Source organism: Trichosurus vulpecula, chromosome 4 (assembly GCF_011100635.1).
Source record: "Trichosurus vulpecula isolate mTriVul1 chromosome 4, mTriVul1.pri, whole genome shotgun sequence".
Classification (NCBI taxonomy): Eukaryota; Metazoa; Chordata; class Mammalia; order Diprotodontia; family Phalangeridae; genus Trichosurus; species Trichosurus vulpecula.
The window spans coordinates 151,755,583-151,778,388 of NC_050576.1; the positions used below are offsets into that span (position 1 = coordinate 151,755,583).

Below are 22,806 nucleotides of genomic sequence, written 5' to 3' on the forward strand. Positions count from 1 at the left end.
ATTGTGCTGAAATTATGTTGATGCAAATGCTTCCTAAGACAAGGATATGTTTGTAATGCAGACGCAAACTGTGGTTTGGTCTCCACTACTAAAATCTTTACTAAGAAATAGAAAAGCATTGTGTTCTAGTGACTCTCCACTCTAAGAGCCAGCCTTAGGGTAAGGAAGACATGAATTCAAGTCCTGATTGATATATACCATGTGACCTTGAGCAAGTACATTTCTTAACTTCTCTGGGCCCAAGGTAAGTCTCTAAGACTACAAGTTATAGAGAAGTAGTTGATCTGAGTCAATTGAGGGAGTTTCAACATGGATTTCCCCACACCAATCAAACCACAGAGCTGTGCCAATAACCAAAACCAAACAAGTGAAAACAGAGGCATAAGAGGACCCATTCTGGGATGAGTTAGAAGATGAGCGAAGCAAGAATTACTTGGGAGTAAAGAGAAGGGGAAGCAGCAAAAAGGTTGCAAGGAACCATTAGTCTGTCAATTAATTCTACCAGTTCAATCAATCAATTCGGCATACTTGATTTAGTCATACCAGGTTTTTTTTTAATAATATAAGCAAAATAACCAATTGATTGACATAGAGGTAATATCAGATCAAAACGGATAAGATCAAATTATCCAGACGTTTACTGAAATAACTGAAAAACTTCTTTAAATCAGATGTGCCTCATAGCCCTCTGACCCATACTATTAAATAAAAGCAGGCAAATGTTCATTCCAGAGATAAAGCTCATGATGGAAAAGAATTAGACTTAAGGACCTGAGTCTTGTTTTTGGTTTTATGCTGACTTCCCACATAACCTTGGGCAGATCCAACCCCTGCTCCTTGCTTTTTTTCCCTTGCTCCTGGGGACCTTGGTCCTTCTATACATCAAGGGGATCTCTGAGAGGAGCAAGGAAGGAAAATGCTAAAAGCCCACATGCCCCTCGTAGAAAATGGGTTTAGGAACCCATAGAGGGGTGGTGATTACTCACTACTGTAAAGCCTGCCTCTTTCTCCCATTGGTGAGTTCTTTTGGGAGCCTTCATTTTGTGAAGTGATCCAGGCCTGCCTTCATTGCCCTTCTGGACCTTATCCTGGCTCCACTTTTTCAACTCTCTTTTGTGCATTGTCACTAGAATGTAAGCTTCTTGAGGGCAAGGACTGTCTTTCTTTTTAATTATTTTATTTCCCCATCATTGATGGCGGTTCCTGGCATATAGCAACCAATAAATACTTGCTTCCTTCCTTCTTCTTTCTTCCTTACTTCTTTCCTTCCTACAGGTAAGCTATTCCAGGTAGCTTAAATTATCGCTCCATTCTATTAAGCCATCTGCTCCAGAAGAGCTGAATTCCTGAGGTATATAGCCTTGTCACTTCACTCAGGTTAGACCTCTCTCCTAAGCTCCAGAACACTTCACCTAGAAGCACATCAAACCCACAAGAAAAGCAACAAAATAAAAAAGTTGTCTCATCCTTCTAGAGTATCAAGGAGACAAATGATAGTTGAGTCTTCCCATTCTGCTCTGGATGGATCCCCATGGAAAGCAGAAAAATGGGATATTTTCCTATAAAGTTTTGTCCTACAACCTATTGCAAACCAATCACAGTTCTGTCTTAGCCTGGGAAGAAAGTAATGTTCAAGCTTCTGCCAAAAAAAATGGGCTTGGGGAAATACAGTAGGATTGGGAATTTTTTGTCATTGTAGTCCCAGTAGATAAATGGCCAAAGGATATGAACCAGTAGTTCTTAAGGGAAGAAATCCAAGCTAACAACAGATATGGGGAAAAATGCCCCCAAGTCACTGGTAACTAAAGAAATATGCATATGAAAACAACTCTGAGGTTCCACCTCACTGCTATTAAATTGGCAAAAATGACCCAAAAAAGAAATTGATAATTGTTGGAGGGAGTGTGGGATGACAAACATACATTGTTGTTGGGGTTGTAAATTGGTCCAGCCATTACTTTGTGAAGTAATTTGGAAGCATGCCCCCAAAGTCACCAAACTGAGTGTATCCTTTGACGCAGTAATATCACTCCTAGGCCCATACTCCAAAAAGATAAAAGAACACAGAAAAGGACCCATACGTACAAAACATATTTAAGTAGCTCTTTTTTCATGTAGCAAAAAAGAGCTGGAAACTAAGAGGGTGCTCATCAATTGGGGAATAGCTAAACAAACTATGATATATGAATGTAATGAAATATTACTACTCTGTAAGAAATTACGAAAGGGAAGCTTTCAAACAAACCAGGGAAGACTTGTATGAAATGAGGGAATGAACAGAATAAATAGAACAATTTTTACAGTAAGATTATTATAAAGGAAAACAACTAAGACTTCCAAACTTTGCTCAATGCAATGCCCAACCATGATTTCAGTGATGAAATTTGCTACCCACCTCCTGACTGAACGCTGATGAACTCAAGGTTCAAAATGAACATATATTCTCAGACAAGGCCAATGGGGGATTCGTTTTGTTTGATTATGCATAATCAATATAAGAGTTTTGTTTTTTCTTTCAGTTGCAGGAAAGGAGTAGTTGGGGGGAGGGGAAGGGGTTGTATAGTAGTGTTACCAATATGAAAAAAAATTAAAGAAAAAAATGTTAGAAAAAAAGCATTTTTAAAATGCATAAAAGAGAACAGAAGAAAGGTCAGTTCAAAACAAGCAGGACAGCTTTGAAAACAACATCAAATTTATCACATGTTTTAAAAGAAAAGCAAGCTGTACATAATACAGATTTGCAGCTTCAAGTACAAACCTTTTCTGTCCTACTTCGTATATGCAAATGCTCATCTTATTGGGTGTTTAAGTTCAGAATTTGAATTTTGTTTTGTTTTCTTTAACTGCATTCAGCAGCATGTTTAACCTTGCTGCTGTCAGGTTTTCGCATGAATAATGAGCTGCCTCAACAAAGGTCCAGATGATGCTAGGAAAACAGCCATTTCTACAATGGTGGAAGGCAGGCAAACTGTCGTCACTTTCTTGGTGGATAAAGCACCTACCCAAGGTAGGGAACCCACAGCAAGGTAGCCACCAAGAAGGGAATATAAATACACATGGCAAAAAGACACATATAATTGTGTTTCTGCCTCAAAAGCTATAAAATACCTAACAAATACTAACTTCGATAGCTGAGAGGCCAAAGGAATGAAATGTGATATCTATAATGCCAAGTGAGAAGAGAACTGTGCTAAAACATATTTTAGTTTATGGAAGAAAAATATGCAGTTGTTGAAAAACCTTAGCTCTCTATCCCACAGATAGATTTATCTCAAGGAAAGATAGACTATCTCAAGGAGAGAAACCTGATCCTATGCCTCTTCTCCTTACTATTCATAGACTGTTAGAGAAGAAAAATATAACCTATCTCAACTCTCTCATTTTACAGATAAAGAAACTGAGGCTCAGAGCAATAAAATGAAGTTCAAGGTGACATCGCTGGTGGCAAAGCCAGTATTGAACGAGAATATAGATCTCCTAAGACTTAGTTCAACTATCCCAAGCTGTCTCCTAATCCCTTTCTGTACTGTCTGATGACTTTCCCTAATCTCTAAACCATCGCCATCATTTCCAGATGCCTTGATTTCAGCATCCATCACCTCTTTCTTAATCTACCCATAGCCTCTCCAATATAATAATAATAATAATAACAATGATGATGATGATGGCAATACCAACTAGCATTCATATTGCACCTACTATGTACCAGTTACAGTACATAGTACATTATCTCATTTGATCCTCATTTGTTTAGTATTAGCTCATCATTAACGAGATGTTTAATTAGTATTTAATTAATGATTAATAATATTTAACTTAATGAGATGATTGATTTAATATTATCTTATTTGATTACATACCCAGTGTCTAGCACTTAACAATGCTTAATGAATACTGGTTTCCCCCTTTCCCTTCTCCCTCTGCCAATGTACTCTTGACTATATGTTGGGTTTTTTATGGAGTAATTTTATTCACAAGTAGGGAGAATGCAAAAGTAAGTACAAATACAGTAACATTAAAGAGATGTAGTTTAGAGTCATGTCTAGAGAGCCAGCCTTGAAGTCAGGAAGATGGTGATTCAAGTCCTTTCTCTGACACATACTGGTTGAAGGCACCAGGCAACTAAGATTAAAAATCGTGGCTGAGTTACTGATCTTCAATGGCAGAAAAATTTCAATTTGGAAGTTCTCCACACAAATGAAATCACAAATCCAGACCTAATACTATTACTACTACTACCACTAGTATTAGTGATAGTACTGGTACAACTAAGGGGTACGAGGAATCAACATTCAGCAAAAGGAATCTATTCAGAGTAACTTTGGTGCTCCCATAATTTCCTCATCTACCCTAATCTAGTTCCTCCTCAATCCCTGCTTGAGATATGTCAGTATTCCATAATACCCTCTTGACTGTTGGGCAGCCACTATCTACAATATCCTTATACACAGTAGGCTCCCTTAAGATGCCAAGGACAGGTAAAGTGAGTAAATAATAATTCCAGCTGCATTGTCACCAGAGTATTTATGTGGCTTGAAAATGAGAAGGGAGCTGTTGTCTCTCAGATTGGAGTGACTTGGTTGCTGTGTAATGGTGATAATAACTAATAATAATATTAGCAGCATTTTTATACAACACCTACTATGTGCTAAGTGCTTTACAAATACAATCTCGTTTGATCCTCATAACAATTCTGTGAGGTAGGTGCTTTTATTATTCCCATTTTGCAGATCAGTAAACTGAAGCAAACAGAGGTTAAATGACTTGCCCAGGGTCAAATAGCTAGTAAATGTCTGAGGCCAGATTTGACCTCAGGTCTCCCTGAGTACAGGTCCAGCATTTCATCCACTGAAGCGCCTAGCTGCCTCCAGTGAGTTGAATGAGCATGTGGCAAAAGTAGATGGTATGAGCTCAGTGAAAAGACTGAGACTAGGAAGAAGAGTGTAGCTATAGCGCCTGTGGACCTTGGGCTTTTCCCTCTTTGAAACACTGCCATGCTTGGCACAGTCTATTGACTGACTCCTGTATTTAGAGTTAGTAAGTCCAAGCTCAAAAGCCACCTTGGACTCTCAATAGCTTTCTGACCACGGGCAACCACTTGTGCTCTTAGAGCCTCAGGCTCCTCATCTCTAAAATGGGGGTGATAACAACTATAGTCTCTCCCTCACAGGATTGTTGTAAGGCTCATATGATATGATATTGGTATAGACCTCTCTTTCTCCTTCTCATTCTCCTTTGCTGGATCTTCAGCCGGGTCACACCTCCAAGGAAAGTGACCCACAGGGGTTTGTCCTGGGCTCTCTTCTCTTCTCCCTTTACACTACTTAATCTGCTGATCTCATCAGCTCCCATGGTTAAATGACTATCTCTGCTGATGATTCTTAAATCTACCTCTCCTGCCCCAAATTCTCTGCTGAACTCTAATCCTGCATCTCCAATTTCATTTCAGATATCTCAAACTGGATGTCCTGTAGTTATCTTAAACTCAACATGCCCAAAATTGAACTCATTCTGTTAACTCCCTAAGCCTTCCTTCCCTCAAATCCTCCTTACTGTTATGGAGGATACCGCCATCCTCCCAGTCCTCCAGGCTGGCAATGTAAATGATCCTGAACTCCTCACTATTTTCACCTCCCCATATCCAATCTGTGGCCAAACTCTGTCAATTTCACCTTTGCAACATCTCTCAAATATACCCGCTTCTCTCCTTGGATACTGCCATCACCCAGGTACCCTTATCATCTCATACTTGAACTATTGCAACAGCCTGCTAGTGAGTCTTCCTGCCTTGTCTCTCCTCACACCAATCTATCATCCATTCAGCTACCAAAGTGATTTTCCTAAAGCAAAGGTCTCATTATGTCACACACAACCCCTCAACTCAATAAATTACAGTGGCTCCCTATCCCCTCTAACGTCAATACTCCATCCTCTGTTTGGCATTCAAAGTCCTTCCTAACCAACTCACCACCACCACCACCTCAAACACATACATACACACACACACACACACACACACACACACACACACACACACACACACACCTTTCCAGTCTTCTTATACCCAATTCCCAACACATTCTCTTTGATCCAGTGAGACTGGCCTACTGGATGTTCCACAAACAAGACACTCCATCTCTCAGCTCTAGGCATTTTCTTTGGCTGTCCCCCATGCCTAGAATGGCACTCCCTACTCATCTCAATCTCCTGGCTTCCTTCAAGTTCCAACTAAAATCTCACCTTCTATAGAAAGCCTTTCCCAACACCTTTCAATTCTAGTGCCTTCCCTCTTTTATTTGCTATTTATTCTGCATATAGTTTGTTTGCACTTATTTGCTTGTTAGCTCTCCCATTAGACTGTGAGCTCTTTGAGGGCAGGGACTGTCTTTTGCCTGTTTTCATATCCTAGGCATTTAGTACAGCACCTGGCACATAGTATGTACTTAATAAATGATTATTAACTGACTGACTGACAAGATAACTTAGGGCCTGGAGCAGTAGTCACATTTGTGAAAACACAGTAGGCAAACTCATGAGTACTCACTTGAGGGAATAGCTCAGAGGGAGTCATGGCCAATCTTAACACCATCCAACAGTCAACTGACTTACCAATTTGAAAAGGTAACCTTCACACTTCCTAAACCAATAATAGGGCATAAACAAATTGGTATGATCTCTTTTCAAAAAAAAAAAGGATAATGATGCTTTATTACATACCAGGCAGCACTGTTAGCCATTAACCTGATCCTATTCATCAGGATGAATCAGGAGTAGGGAAAACCATGCTTACCCTCAGAGTTAAGCCATTCAACTCCACTGATTTAAAAATCCTGCAGCAGTACTAAGTTGTCTACAATTAGCACAGAGTGGATGACTTTTCTATTCCTCAGCTCTACCTCTCCTGGAGTGGCTCTACAATCTCATTAATCTTGGGAGTGTAATTATGATTAATTGCCCAAACAGAATTACCTATCCTATTTCAAAACCCTGCCTTTTTCCTGAACTTAGTGTATTTCACTAAGCTCTAATCACCTGACCTTGGCATAGTAGAGTCAACACTCCATAAGAACAGACAGAACATACTTAAAATACTTTACTCTCTGGAGAGATTCAATAAAAACAATAAAACCATACATGGTAAAAACATCTACTATATGGCTGAGTATCCACTTCTGCTAGAATCAGGATGCCCCTAGGCAGTACCTGGGTCATTCCATGGGCCATTCCAAACCCAGGAGTTCTAGAGAAGAGACAATTTGCCAATGGCAAATAACAATAATAAATAACAAATAAAAAATAATAGCCATGGCTATTACTCCTATGAGCAGGCAAAGGAGGTTCAACAGTACAGCACAGTTTCCAGCTGATGTCCATCTCAAGCTATCCAATAATATTAGTCATTAGATTAAGACTCAGAATCCTAGCCCTGGTCTTGGTTGATCCCAGAGACCAAGAGCATGGACTCCAGACTGAATTCAGAATGCAGTTCATACTCTCAGGGCTTTTCCATCCAGTTTCCCGTTGCTGATGGAGACTTCCAACTACCTCTCCCTGCAGTCAGTTCATCATTTAGGGAACAAGGAAAAGGGGCTCAATGATATGATCCAGAAGGGGCAGGCAGCCTTCCATAGCCATTCTGCCCTGGCATTCCCATGACTTTGAAACTAGTTCCAGTTGTCTAATGACCAGGAGGAACACCACATTCTCCCCATCCCTCTGACTTTGGTCCACAGCAATTGCCTCTTGGTTGCCGTATCTCATTACTTCTCTTTTTCTCTTTACAAAGCAGTGAAAGCCCAGCCACTCATTGGAGACAGGAAGAGGCTGGTGAGCTAGTGTGACTGACTGCTCTACAGTGACCTTCTATATAAACACCACACATTTTGAGCATTTTGTCCTACTGGACAAAGAGATAGATTGGGTGTGTCTTTCTTTACACATGTGCAAGCATGAATGAGTACTAATCTGCATCATTGGGGAAAAAAATTATATTAATGAGGCCACAATTCCAATGAGGAATAGACAAAGGGTAAATATAATGTGTTGTACATTTTGACTAGATCTGTTGGCAATCAAAAAATTACACTTGTAAGAAAAAAGATTCACCCATAGTGCTTTGAAGTCCTAAAAAGAATGAATAATGAATGAATAATGAATGAATAATGTATTTAGAATAGGAGAGTCAAATATCCCTAGCTGGAATCTACTCAGAGATCTACCAATACTCCACATTTTGGGAGGATAAAGGACAGAGAAGAAAGAGGAAGTCATAGGAAAGAGAAGAGATAAGAATGGGGGGAAACACATTTACCTCTATCATAATTATCTTCTTCAACTGCTTTTTCCTGAAGTTTCTGAAGCTTCAACATCAAGGATTTTATCTAGATCAGTTTGAGAGAAAAGAAAAACTAAAATTACAATACTATCCAGACATTCAGTTTCTTTTCCCCCTTTTTTGAGCTGGAACAATTTGGAAACTGTGCTCTTCTCCTTTTAAAAATAACCAGACATACATTTTTCACGTGCCAACTGTAAAATGCATGAGCTTTCCCAGAAAAAAAAATAATGCTAAGAAAAAGTGTAACTTGAGTATAAAATCCACAGAAAGAGTTAGAAAGTTATTTTAAACAAAAACATCACATTGAGGCCTTATCTACAAGGGAAAAAATGTATAATGAAAAGGAATGCTAATTTCCTGACCAAATGTTCTCTGTTCTAAAAATCACATTAAAGTTATGAATGTAAACATATCAGCGAGGGAAGAAACACAAGAGCAGAGGTTCTTATGGGTACTTAAGCTGAGACACAGAAGGTTGCCTTGAAGACAGAATAGGAGCTCTCTAGAAGACCGTGCATAGACCTTTACAACCTATATAATGTTTTTCTAAATCTTAAAAAAAGTTAATTATGTTCTATCCAACATCTAGAGACAAGATGCTAGTGATCTAAGCATTTATTTTTGGAACTTTAATTTCTAATTGTCTTTTTTCCTCAATTTTGGCCAAATGATTTCATGAAGGAGCTGGGAAGGAGGCTTCTTTGTTGGCCTTGGCTCTGCCAATGGATGGGCTTGGGCTTAACACTTGAGCTCTTTGTCTCTCAGGTTGTCCATCTATGAAATGTGAGTAACACAAGCCCCACTCCACATAAATAGATGTCTTGTGAAAATGAATGATGCAATGTCCGTGTGAGCTCTTCAGGTCCTATAGAAACCCAAGGTATTATCATCATTACCCCTACATACTTATGTTCTAGAAACATGTGGCAACATCTGAGGAAATTCAAGTAGAGAGAGGGTAGAGGATTTCCCTGATTACACAGAAAGTCATTCAGAATAACTCTTTCACTGCAAGAGCATACCACCTCTAACTCTCCCAATAAGAACCTGTACAATAAAAGACCACTGAAAGGAAATCCTGAGTATAATTATGCAGAGAGCAGATAATGAAACATGCTTCCCTCTGCTCTACGGAAAAATGAGAGGCTGCTGTGAACTGTCAGGAAACTACAGGTGGATTACTCTCATTTTGTCACCCTGCTATCATAAATGACAGAATGTTATATGCAAAGCCAGATTCAGTTTTTGTATATTGGCTGTTTTTACTTAGTTGTTTTTGTTTAAAAAAAAAAGAAGGGTTCAATTCCAAGGAGGAGGGGTTATATCCAGAAATGATTATCAGGTAAAAATAAAAGATATCAGTAAGTCTTTTAATTAAAAGAACCTTTACAAAAGTATTCTCTGACTTTGTATTTGAATTTTTATTTCTTTTTGTAAGGTAGGGCTAACAATTAGGTTCCCTAACCATTAGTGAAAAGGAGAAAGAGGGAGGGAGAGGAGAGGAAATGGTAGAGAGGAAAAGGGAGGGAGGGAGAGGGAGAGGGGGAGTGGTGTAGCTGGACTCAGGGTCAAATAAGACCTAGGTTCAAAACCAACCTCTGACACTCACTAGCTGTATAACTCTGGGCAAGTTACTTACCTACTCTGAACCTTCTTTCTTCATCCATAAAATATGGCTAATGATACCTGTGGTAGCATGGCAACAATTTCACTGTGTGGCTGTGAAGTTTCTCAAATGAGATCATGAACGTAAAGTGTTCTGTAAAGCTTCAAGTGCTATATCAAGGTCAACTATTATTATCCACACACCCCCATATGATACTGGATATTACTTAATATTATATTCCCAAGATAAACAGACCTATCCAACAGGAAGGATGAGGGGGATTTAATAATTAGAAGAGATCACAGGGAAGAAAAGCCACTGCTCTTTGCAAAAAGCTATTACAGTCAAAGGATGTATGTCACCATTCCAATCTGAAGGAATCTTGTGTGCTTCACTAGGTAGAATAAAGGTCAAATTATCTGGAGGAAAGAGATGGGATGACTTTTTGTTTATTTTCTTTGGGGACAAATTCTGAATCTCAAAAAGTCCTTTCTGAACAACTTTTCTAAGAGAAGGGCATTGAGACACAGTAGCTTACCACTCCTGCCAGCTCTGGCAAGCATCCTGGCGCCTCGGGCATTTATTTGACCAGGCTGCTTGGTAAAGGCTATAAGTGAGACAAAGACAAGTAATAAAGCGGCTCTGTCTTTCTTCCTTGTCTTTCTGCCGATATGCTCAAAAGAGTCAGGCAGAAGCAGGGGACAGGCAACAACTTCAAAGGATGAGAGCAGGAAATGGTCATCCTGGTTCTGCCCCATCCTTGCTGTATGCCAAAAAAATTATTTCAATTTTTCTGGGTCTCATTTAACTCAGCTCTAAATGGGAATAGCAATAATCCATCATAGAGCTGTGAAATAAAAAAGCAGATAAAGCCTGACTGTAAAGCATCCTCACAAGTAATTGCTGCAGAAAGACTCATAATCAAATCTTAATAGCAAACAGGCAAGAGAAGAGGATTTCCCAGTAACTTAAAGGGGTTTTGTTGTTTAATTGGGGGAGGGAGCAACCTGCACCTGTGATTTCCTCAAAAGAAGGAACTCCCAACATGGAAATTCATTCTATCATCGCAGATCAACGATTTCGTAAATTAAGAGTCTTAGAGTTGTCTGAGGTACTGAGGTTAAATGACTTGCCCATATATTGAACCCGGATACTTCTGACTCCCAGACCAGACCTTTAACCATGACTCCACATTGTGTCTTGTTATTATTTGTGCATTTTTTGTCCCTTATGAGTAAATGTCCTTCCTCTCGCTAAAAACATAAAATCAAGATCATGTTGGCAGATTTTGAGCCTTCCTGACTCCCAGGCTTACTGACTTTCTATATACTCTACCATGCAAACTTCCAAAAAAAAAGTCTAGCTCTAGCTCCCTTCGAGGAGGTTAAATTGTGGTTGGCTTAGCAGTATTTGGCTATTTAAGTTATAATCTACTCATTTTAAAATTTATATCTGAAGGGAGAGAGGTGTGGCAGGGGCAGAGGAGAAATATGACCATGTATTGTATTAACCTTACATATGTTTCTACATAACTAAATTGAATCAAGTACTAAATTAGATGTGAATTTAAAGCAGCCTCCTCACTCCATGGACACTGCTGTTCCAAACTAAGCCACCACCCCCCTACACACACACTCCCCCATACCCCACCTTCAACTTTTGACCCAAAATGCTAGCTTAATGCCACCAGCCTTGTTACTCCTCCAAGGACCCAGATTTGCTTAAAGGCTTCACAACCTCTGCTTATCAAGAGCTCTCTATATTCAGAGTGATGTGATCCATATCCCAGTAAGAGGATTGGAAAAGAAGGGGAAATCTGGCTGATATCACCAGCCCTCTTCATGCCAAATCTCATAGTCTTGAGCAGAGTTGTTGCCAAGGTAAGTTTTTTGTTTGGTTGGAAGACTTAGGATTCATTTTTGGAGGGACAGAAAAGGAAGTGGAGGCTGAGGAAAGAGGTTGTCGGAAATAATGGAAACGTTCTTCCTTTTCCTCACTTTGTCAGCACTTGAACCGGCAGCAAGCCTTTTTTTAATCACTCTCTTGTCTTTGGAAATAGTGTTGTTGCTTTTTTTTTAATTGGCATGTTAAGAAGGGAAAATCAAGCCATGTGGTCAGTTGAAATTTCGTTCATTTGTATAACTGGCTCCCAGATCAAACTCTTAATACTTATGTGCTCAACCCAAATGCCTATCAAGTCCATATCTGTGGCACAGTTTCACAGTTACAGAACTAAGCCACAGTCAACATTTTCCCTCCAGTGGGAATTAGACTTCTGGCTCCCTGACCATGGAGACCAAAGCAAGCAGGGACTGGGGCCAGGATGTTGGGGCTTGAGCTGGACAGCTGAAAGCAAAACAGGGAGGACTTTTTAGGAATACCAATAACCCCCCTCTCCTACTTCATCCACATTCAATAAACATTTATAAAGCATCCACTACATACCAAACACTGTTTTCGGGCACTTTCACCTAATGCATGATGAGTACAGTCAGAGGAACTGGGTTCAAGTTTTGACTATCACTTCCTACCAGAGTGACCATAGGAAAGTCTTTTAGGTTCTCTGGGCCTCAGTTTCTTCATCTGTAGGGCTGGAGTTGGGCTACATCAAGGCTTCTCAAACTAGAATGTAAACTTTTTTGTTAATATTTTGATAACTGTATTTAAATATAATTATGTTTTTTGTGATCCTATGTATTTTATTGTGTGCATTTAAAAACAAAGGCTTCAACAAAATGCCAAATAAGTCCATGACACAAAAATTGGACTATATGATTCCTAAGGTCCCTTCCAGCTTTACATCCAATGCTACAGATTATGTCTATATGTGCATACACAACATACACACACGCATATATGCACTTGTTTTTCTCATAAATGAAATACATAATTCTTCTAAAAAGGCAAGCCCCTCATCTTATAAGCCAATTTCTCTAGTAACATTGCAATTAAGAGATATTTATCCCTAGCCTCTGAAAGATATATCAACCAAGGATGCTATATCTTATGCCATCCCAAATTGCCAATATATCATAACTACATACCTTCCTAATATTGTGAAAATAATGTTGTCATAGTAATATTTCATACAATTCTGACCATACTTAATGGATACTCCTCTACTTAATTAACTGGAATGGGCTTCCTATTAATTCTAGGACCAAATATAAACTACTTTGGCTTTGAAAGCCCTGCATACTTGACCTATTTTTAAGGCCTTATTTATACTTTCTATATACATTAGACATGCTACAATCTAGCCAAATTGACTATCTTGCTGCTCCTCATGCACAAAATTCCATCTCCTATCCTGGTTTGCCTTCAATTTTTCGAAGAGGACCAATAATATCGTGGTTTATGTCTTGACTTGCTTGTGAATTGGCTTTAAGTGAGGCAGAGTTGCACAAAGTCATCAGCCTCTCTCTCTCTTCCAGTCACTGAAGTCTGGTGGCAAGACAAAAAGTCAAGACAACTGGCCTGAGATGCAGTGAGATTACAGTCTTTGATGTCTAAGCTCTAAGTACTCCACAGCACCACCCTCATGGCTGTTGGAACAAATTGCTCTTATCCACACATTCCATCCAGGGAAGTCTTCACGTGCTTGGAATAGACAACCCCCTCATTCACTGATGAAGTTTGAGGGCTGTTGGTTATCTTCAAGCCAGTTTAGCCCATCTGCCAAGACAGTTTGATCAGGGTGTGGCCACCACACATTCTACAGCTTCTTGGAGTCACAAGTGAGAGTTGGATGAAAGATCAACACCAAAATTAGATGAGCAACTGTGAAAAGGGGCAAGCTAGGTGGTGCAGTGAGTAGAGCACCAGCCCTGGAGTCAGGAGTACCTGAGTTCAAATCAGACACTTGACACATTTACTAGCTGTGTGACTTTGGACAAGTCACTTAACCCCAATTGCCTTGCCTTCCCCCCAGCAAACAAAAAAAAAAAGAAAAGGGCTCAGCAACCCCTCAGACCAGAGGTGCTAGTCCTCCCTGAACACCCCATATACCCCATCCTATCTCGGTATCTTTGCATTAGCTACACTTTGTCACTGCAATGTAGTCATTCCATCATGTCCATTTCCTAGAATCTCCATTTTTCTTCAAGGCTCAACTCAAGCACATCTTCTACATAAATCCTAACTATTAGGATCCTCTTTCCCCAAACTCACAACATGCAAATTATTCATATTCTTTTTTTTATTTACATGTGGTCTCCCCCAAGATAATGAAAGCTACTGAAAGGCAGAAATACTTTGGTTTGGTCTTTATATCTGCAGTGCCTGTCACTTTGGAATAGGGACTGGATCTGTGACTCCTGAGTCTCCCACTCTTTTAGCAGATTCAATACAATGCTTGTTTCATTAAACCATGTGGAGAAAATAGATGTGAAGGCCCTTAGAAAAAGTTAAGGAGTTACACTGACACAAGGTATCATCATCATCATCATCATCATTAATTACTAGCATCATGATCACCTCATCTTTTTTTCCAAAAGGGTTCAGATAAAAACACTCCTGAGACAAGTCTCAGGTGTTTTTTTATATTTAATGTTTAATAGAAAAAAAGAATTGTTTCCTCACATGCTTGGGGTAGATAACTATAGTTTATAGTCTGATATTACATCTGATTTGTAGTCTGATATTATATTTTTATAGATATAGATATTTTATAGTCTGATATTATATCTATATTATAATTATAGTCTGATAAAAGTATTAGAATGTAAACTCATGCTCTGTAGGATTAATGAAAACCTCTTCGGTGTGTCTCCAGTAACCCACAGGACAATAGGGATGATATGTGCATCATTCTATTCCCATACAAGTTGATTTTCTCTGCTTGCTCTCTATATTTCAAAAAGCTGTCATTTCCTGTAGCTTGGAAATTATAAGTGGTTAGTCTGATAAGATATATTTAAATTCTTTTTAAGTTTTTATAGATCAATATTATTTTGTAACAGTCTGGTATGTGATGGTAGTCCAGTTCATAGGTTGAGTTCTCTAGAATATTTCAAGGTATTGGTGGGATAAGGATTTGTCTTCTGTCATTCCAAGAAAGAGAATGATCTTCAGATATACAATTCTAGCCACCTGGTAGCTAATTAAAAAATTAGCTTGCTAACTCTTTAGTAGGTGCTTTAGTAGGTGCTAATTTTTTTACATTCTGGCTCATTTTCTACCATTTCCTTGCACAATCTACATTGATCGCTAAATTACTCATATATGATTCATATATAAATATATCAACTATAAATATGTTAATATAGAAATAAAATCACTCTCATTTATAATTATATATAAGATCTTACATATGTCATATATATCTATGTTAGATATATTATATACAAAATCATACATATGTATCTTATTTATAATTGTATATGTTCTCATGTAAATTATAAAATTATAATTATAAAATATATAAAAAGATTAAATTATTAAATTATAAAATAAATTCTAAATTATAAATAATAAAATAACTGGTCTACTAGATAGATTATGTTGAACTCAAAATGGGCTTTTAAAATTTCAATGCATCTCCTATTCAAAATCATTTGAGACACTACTATTGTTCTGGTCTGTTCCATTATTAACTAGACTTTCTGGAGTTGGCAGTTCGTGCGGAGTTTCAATGACCTGAGGTTCTTCAACTTTTCCCTCTTCAGATTTTAATAATTCTTCAATTTCATCTCTTGTTTTATTCAATCAAGGTTTAAATTATTCCTTATGATTGCCATTCACTAGCCAGTAGTACTTTGTTGTAAGACTTGGAGCAGAAGATATTGTTGGTAGAAAAGAGCATGAAGCCCTTCCCTAAAACTAGTAATGTCTGTTTCTAATTTGTTTATGATATATAGTACACTTGTATAATGAAAATATTCATATCTTCAGTCCATTCATGCACATCCATAGTTGCCTATTTTAATGGTCAGGGCCATATGCACTAAGGTATTTCCAGTAGGTAGGGTACTGATATTTTTGATAAGTTCTGTTTTAGTTTGCCTTCTTGTCATACCCGACTGTGAAGGAACATTATCTACTCCACCATTTTCCACTCTACCATTATCACAACCACTGTAAGACCAGACTCCAACCCAATGCCAATCTGTCTATTTCTTTGGCACTTGGGAAGAGTTCCATCACAATGACTAGAATGTTAACTGAATCACTGGTATCACCAGGACCCAAATTGTCAGTATTTCCAGGTTCTAGCCAGGCTGCCTTCTGCCACTGTGGCCAGGAGCTGCTGAGCCTCTGGAGCCTGTATCTGTGCCCACCAAAACCTTGGCTAACTCTTCTGGAGCTCTTATTTGTGCTGTTGCCAGCATGACCAAAGCCCAGTAGTCACTCTGCCAGGATCAATCACCAACCCCCTGTGCCAGGGCATGACGAGTGCCCCTACTAGGGCCTGAGTTCTTCTGCCCTAGGCTAGGACAGAGTATTGCAGTAGGCACTGCATTATCTTTAAACCTTCCATCTTTAAATCTATGATATACTACAGTGTGGAAATTTTGATCTGTACCCTTGGAGGGCATACCTGTCTCAGTGTAACCTTAGATCTATCATATTAAAAATTATTATGCAGGATGTCCCAAATGTCTTTGTGCCATTTTAATATCTCCAATTACTATTGGGACTTTGGGGGACGTCCTGTATAATACTTTAGTAATCTGATAGATCTAAGATTAAATCTATAAGTATTCCCTTCAATTATTATTTAATAGCTTGGAGTACCTCTAAGCCATCAAAGCTTAAAGCGCACTAAGACTTTTGGGACATCCCATATTATGAAGTTGGCTCATCTTACTCCAGTATCAGTTGGCCGCCTCCCCTCCCCACTTCCACTTTCCAAAATGAGCTGGACCTAGACACCCTGCACCAGAGCAGGAAAGGAAGAATAGACAAGAGCTCAGTTACAAGTATAAATCTGAGTGGCTATGGAGGAGGAAAAAGCTGTTTTATTTTAAAAGGGAAGGGGAAAGGATAGGTGGGGAGATAAAGAAATAGAAAAGCAGTCATTCCTCTCTCTTATAATCAGTCACAAATGGGATTGCTGAAATCTCTCAAAGGGGAATCATGCAATCATTTCCTGCCTTTGGCCCAGCAAGTTAATCCATACTTTGGTCTAACCATTGAGGAACCTGTCCCCACCCCCACCCTCACCTCTTCCACAGACACAGGCCAAGGAAACACCAACCTTCAGCATGGCCCGGTTACTCAGAAGGCAGTCCATCAGCACCGGCTCATATTTCTTGACCAAGGTGTCCCAATTGTGATCACTTGCCATGATGCTGCTCTCATAGCCTGAGGTAATTGAAGAGCCAAGGGAGGAGGAATCCGGGGAACAGGAGATGGCTGCATCAGTATCCTTGAAAGAAAAAACCTCTTTCTCAGGCAGGATATTGCTGGCCAGGGGTGTGCCCAGAGGGCCTTGGGCAGTCCTGCAATTGCAAGGCTGAGAGATGGGCCTCAGGTCCTCACAGGCTCTTAAACTGACCTGCCTCTTGAGAGATTCATTCACATTGATATTTTCTGCTTGTACCTCTGTGGAACTTTGACAGGCGGGCTCTACCTCTTTTGTGGGGAGGCAACCTTCAGCCTCTCCTCTCTCCCCAGCAGATCGGAGAGAGAGCCGTATGAAACTAAAACTTGAGTTAAAGACGCCCTGAGGGCCTGGTGGGGTCATAGGGGTCTGCTGGCAACCCACTTGGTCACAGGTATTGTTTGCTTCCTTCTGTACCACAGGGCACTGAGTTCTGACACCTCCATCTACCTCCTGAGGGGCCATGGAGGCCTCAGGCCTACATGGGGAAAGAAAATTTTCTAAACAAACAGAGGCAGAAGGACCAGTAAGATCAGTTACACTGTCAGTCAGTTTGGTACTGGATGTTGGCTGAGACCAGAAATTTCCCGGTATACTATGCCCTATGACCCTGCTGCCCTTGAGGATGGGATTGCCAGCTGAGGAGCTGAAACCCTGTCTTCTCAAATCAGAGTCTCCCTGTCTGGCCATGGTACAGGTCTTGAGCTCAGCCACTCTGTCCTTGCCATGGTCCAGCTCCTTCAGGCTGAACGATGAGTGAGCTGTAGCAGAAAGGCATTCCATCCGTGGCCTAGTGTCTGTCCTCATATAGCCAGGCCTTCTTGCCAACCTTTTCTTCTGAAAGGAGCCAGTAGGCAGCAACTGGTCCTGCTTACCTGAAAAAATGAAAGAAAATGACCCTGTTAATCCATTGGTCTTAGCTAAAACTACTCTTGGGGAGGGTGAGGATTCCTTAAGCTTTGGGGAAGTATGTCACAGAGGACAACCCTCCCCTTACACATCTCATACCTTGGGGCTACTGGCATAGATTAGATACTAGGGTGCACAAACAATGAATGTGACCCAATATGATCATTCTTAGATTTTTCTGCTCTTACATAAACACTTTCTGAAACTCTTTGCTTCAGAACATGCAGAAATACATACATACATACATATAATATAATATATAATATATATATACATACATACATACATATATATATATATATATATATTAAAGCTCCTATGCCTAGCAGAGCAAGTGATCACACTGTTAGTTATACACCCAATTCAACGCAGGACCTCCTGCCTGTTGGCCCTTTCCCAGCTTGCAGTGGAAATAGAAAGCAATGGAAATCAACTCATCTGAAGCTGAAAAGTCAACATACTCATCAACCTGAAACTCAGACCATTCCCTGTGTCAACTTATTGATATCACCTATGGAAAATGGAAGATTTCAATTATTCACACTAGACGTTTCTCCCCTATTCTAGCACTTAAATGACCAACAACTATTTGTAGTATAGGCTCTTCATACAGTGCCGGAGCAGGACCTGAAAGCCACAGAGCAGACACAAATCTTCAAGTCTTGCATAATCACACTTCGGAAATTCAAATGAAATGGAAGGTATTAAGTGAAAAGTTTGGAGCAGCATTAAAATGTAAGGTGATAGTAGCAAGGGTAGGATGATGTGGTGGTGGTGGTAGTGGGGGGGGGGCTAACATCTGGCCAGTTTGGCAGCAATGCCATTTGTGAGCTGCTGATGCAAGAGCCAGGGTAGTGATTAATGTAAGAGAGGAAAAATGAAGTAGAAGTCAATCTACTCCCCTCATCTCTCTCTCTCTCTCTCTCTCTCTCTCTCTCTCTCTCTCTCTCTCACACACACACACACACACACACACACACACACACACAGCCTCTCAGATCACTAATGGTTCCAATACACTTTTTCAGCTTCCATCTAAAACCTGCTATAAATCTGGGCTCTACTGTAGGAAACATCCATCCAATGGAAACCAAAGATCTACTAGTCCCCAGAGAAATGATCACCAAAGCATTCCAATTACCTACTTTTTGCCAGTGCACACTTAGGTAAATTTTAAAATTTAGCATAGGCTTGGCCCACACACAAAACTTGGGGTAACTTCTTGATGATAGACTGTTAAGACCAAGACACCAAGAAGTACTATCCACACCAGGCCACCATGTGATAATGCTCACCGTTCACCTCCCACCTTTCAAATCATCATAGAAGCACAGAATTTAGAAGTAGAGGGGATGTTGTAGCTCATCAAGTCTATTTTATTTAATAAATTAGGAAACTGAGGCCAAATGAGTTTAAAGAATTATCAAAGGTCATAATAATGTAGTAAGGCTTATAATATATAATTGTGTAATAAGTAAAAGTAAAGTTAGGGAAAAAGTTAAGTGCCTACTATGGGCCAGACATTGAACTAAGTGGTTTACAAAGTGCTTTCATTTTTTCTGACAACAATCCTGAGAGGCAGAGGCTATTATGATCCCCATTTTACAGAAGAAGAAACTGAGGCAAAGAGAGGCTAAGTGACTTGACTAGAATCATACAACAAGCAAGCACTTGAGGCCAAATTTGAACTCAGGTCTTGCTGACTCAAGACTCAGAGCTTTTTCCTTTGAGCCACTTAGCTGTCTACAAGAGAAAGCCAGGATTCAACCCAGTTCCTCTAATTCTAGACCCAAAGGTCCTTCCATTACCCTATTAATTAAGCAGTGGTTTACTGAACACTATGTATACAATAGGCAGTTTAGTAGCTCAATGGCTAGAATGCCCACCCTGGAGTCAGGAGAACCTGAGTTCAAATCTGGCCTCAGACACTTAACTAGACGTGTGACACCAGACAAATCACTTAACCCTGTTTACCTCAGTTTCCTCATCCATAAAATGAACAGGAAACAGTCAACCACTCCAGTATCTTTGCCAAGAAAACCCCAAATGAGATTGTGAAGAGTCAGACGTGACTGAAAGGACTGAATAATGAACAAATATGTACAACCCTGTGCTTAGGTGCTGCGCAGAATATCAAAGGCATAAACAACAAATATGGTTTGTCTTTATTGTGTACAGAGCATTGTACTAGGTGCTGGGGAGATAATGAATCAGTAAGAAGCCTTCAAGCTCCTGTTATATGCCATGAACTGATCAAGATTCTGGAGAAACAAAGACAAAACTCAAAACAGTCCCTGATATCAAGGAGCTAACTAACACATCTGTGTGTGTGTGTGTGTGTACGTATGTGTATGTATGTATAAGTGTATGCAATATAAAAACATGGTTATTTGGAAGGCAGGGCACTACAGGAAAAGTTTAAATGTATCATCAGCGAACAATTTTTGGATGTCTGTTATGTTTAAACATGTTGCTAAGCCCTGGGGATAAAAAGAAATAAAAATATAGTCTCTGCTCTTGAGGTACTTGAACCTATCTGGAAAGAAACCTGGGACAGTAGAAAGGGTACTAACCTTAAAGTATAAAGACATGAGTTTGAATCCTTGGTCTGCTGCTACTAGCTCTGTAACCTGAGCAAATCACTTAACCTCTTTATGTCTCGGTTTCCTCATCTGGAAAATGGATACGTTTATAATATCAACAACACGGGATTGTTGTGAGGAAAGAGCATTGTAAATCATAAAATAAATATATTATTTTACATGAAAAAAAATCAAACCAGATATACCATGTCCAATTCTAAGAACCACATTTTGAGAAAGACATTGACAAATTGGAGTACATCCAAAAGAAGGTTGCCAGAGTGATAAAGGAATATTTTACACAAAGATCAGGTGAAGAAAATCAAGGTGAGGGAGAGAAGACTTCAGGAGACATGATAAGTGAATTCCACTATTTCACAGAATCATACTGAATAATAGAATCTCAGAACTGAAGATACTTCGGAGGTCAGCTAATCTAATACTAGTACCTGAACAAGAATATAGTATACAATATACCCTCTAGCCATTGCTGGAAGAACACCAAAGAGTGGAAACCCACTATGGTCTGAGGCAACCTATTCACTTTTGGATAGGCTTATAGGTTCATAGGTTCATTTAGAGCTAGAGAAAAATTTAAAGTTCATCTAATCCAACCTCTTCCTTTTACAAATTAAGAACTAAGACCTAGAGAGCAGGTTGAATGACTTGTCCAACCTCACCAGGCAGAACCAGAATTTGAACTCAGGTCTTCTGATCCCAAACCTAGCACTCTTCTCACTGCACCACATTTTGGTAGGAAGCTTGTTCTTGCAACAAGCCCTAATCTGCCTCTTTGCAACTTTTGCCCATCGTTTCTACCTTACTGGGACCGAGCAAAATAAATGTAACCACCCTTCCATAAAACAGCCCTTCAAATACTTGAATCTTTTGCTGTATGTCCAACTAAAAATCCTCATACAGCATGTTTCCAAGGACCCTGATCATCCCAGTCGTTCTCCTCTGGATTCTCTCCTGTTTATCAATGTTCTCCCTGAAATTTAGGGCCAAGACCTCAATACAACATTCCGGAATTGGTCTGATCAGAGCGTAGCACGATGATCTGACCAGAACCCAGTATACTGTCTTGACCAGAAGAGAGTACAGCCTGGGTCTGGACACTATACTTCTCTTGATGCAATCCGTGAAAGACAAGAAGAGTAGACAGAGAGCTAGCCATGTAGTCAGAAAGACTTGGGTTCCAATTCCATCTCTGACGCATACTAGCTGAGACCTTGGCAAGTCACTTAGTCTTTCCATGTTTCAGGCAACACTACTAAGCCTGAAAAATACAGAGCAGGTATTAATCTGCATTAGTAGAGGGATTCCCTCATATCAATGAAAGGATATGTCTAGTACAAAAACATTTTTAAAAGACTACATTATTTTCTTGGCTGTCATAGAAAGTCCCAAATGGAGTCACAAAGAGTTAGACACACTGAAATTTTTGTTTGTTAATTTTTATTGTTGTTGAGCCATTTCAGTTGTGTCTAACTCAACAACAGCAAAAATCACACCGCTGATTCTTACTAATTTATAGTCCACTAAAGTGCCCATTTTTTTAAATGCACATCTATAGTCATGTCACCTCAATCTTTTTTTTTTTGGTTTTTTGGCAGGGCAATTGGGGTTAAGTAACTTGCCCAAGGTCACATAGTTAGTACATGTGTCAAGTGTCTGAGGCTGGATTTGAACTTAGGTCCTCCTGACTCCAGGGCCGGTGCTCTACTCACTGTGCCACCTAGCTGCCCCTATGTCACCTCAATCTTACACTTGTGAAGTTTATTTGAAGGGTCATACCTCAAAAAAAAAGTAGAATTATTCTGTATTCCTCTAGAAGTCAGAGGTAGGATCCATGAATGTTAAGCTATAGACAACCAGATTTGGGGTCCATATAAGAAATATGTTTCCAATAATTAGAGCTATCCAACAACGAAATGGGTTGCATTGGAACAGGTGAGTCCAACAAAAGTCTTTAAGCAGAAGCTAGGTGATCACCTATGGGGAATGTTATATAGAAGAAACCTGCATGACGTTTATAAGGCTAGAT

At 39.6% G+C, this 22,806-nt stretch overlaps 1 protein-coding gene across 1 annotated transcript in view; it reads right to left on the reverse strand.

Annotated features, from left to right (window-relative positions):
- DISC1 (DISC1 scaffold protein) overlaps positions 1-18,051 on the reverse strand; it is a 445,546-nt gene extending 427,495 nt beyond the window's left edge. The window contains exons 1-2 of the mRNA XM_036755554.1: positions 17,143-18,051; positions 8,312-8,381 (exon numbers count right to left, since the gene is read on the reverse strand). Coding sequence (XP_036611449.1) covers positions 8,312-8,381; positions 17,143-18,051 — 979 coding nt within the window. The remainder of the gene's footprint in view (positions 1-8,311; positions 8,382-17,142) is intronic.
- Between the last annotated feature and the right edge of the window lie 4,755 nt (positions 18,052-22,806).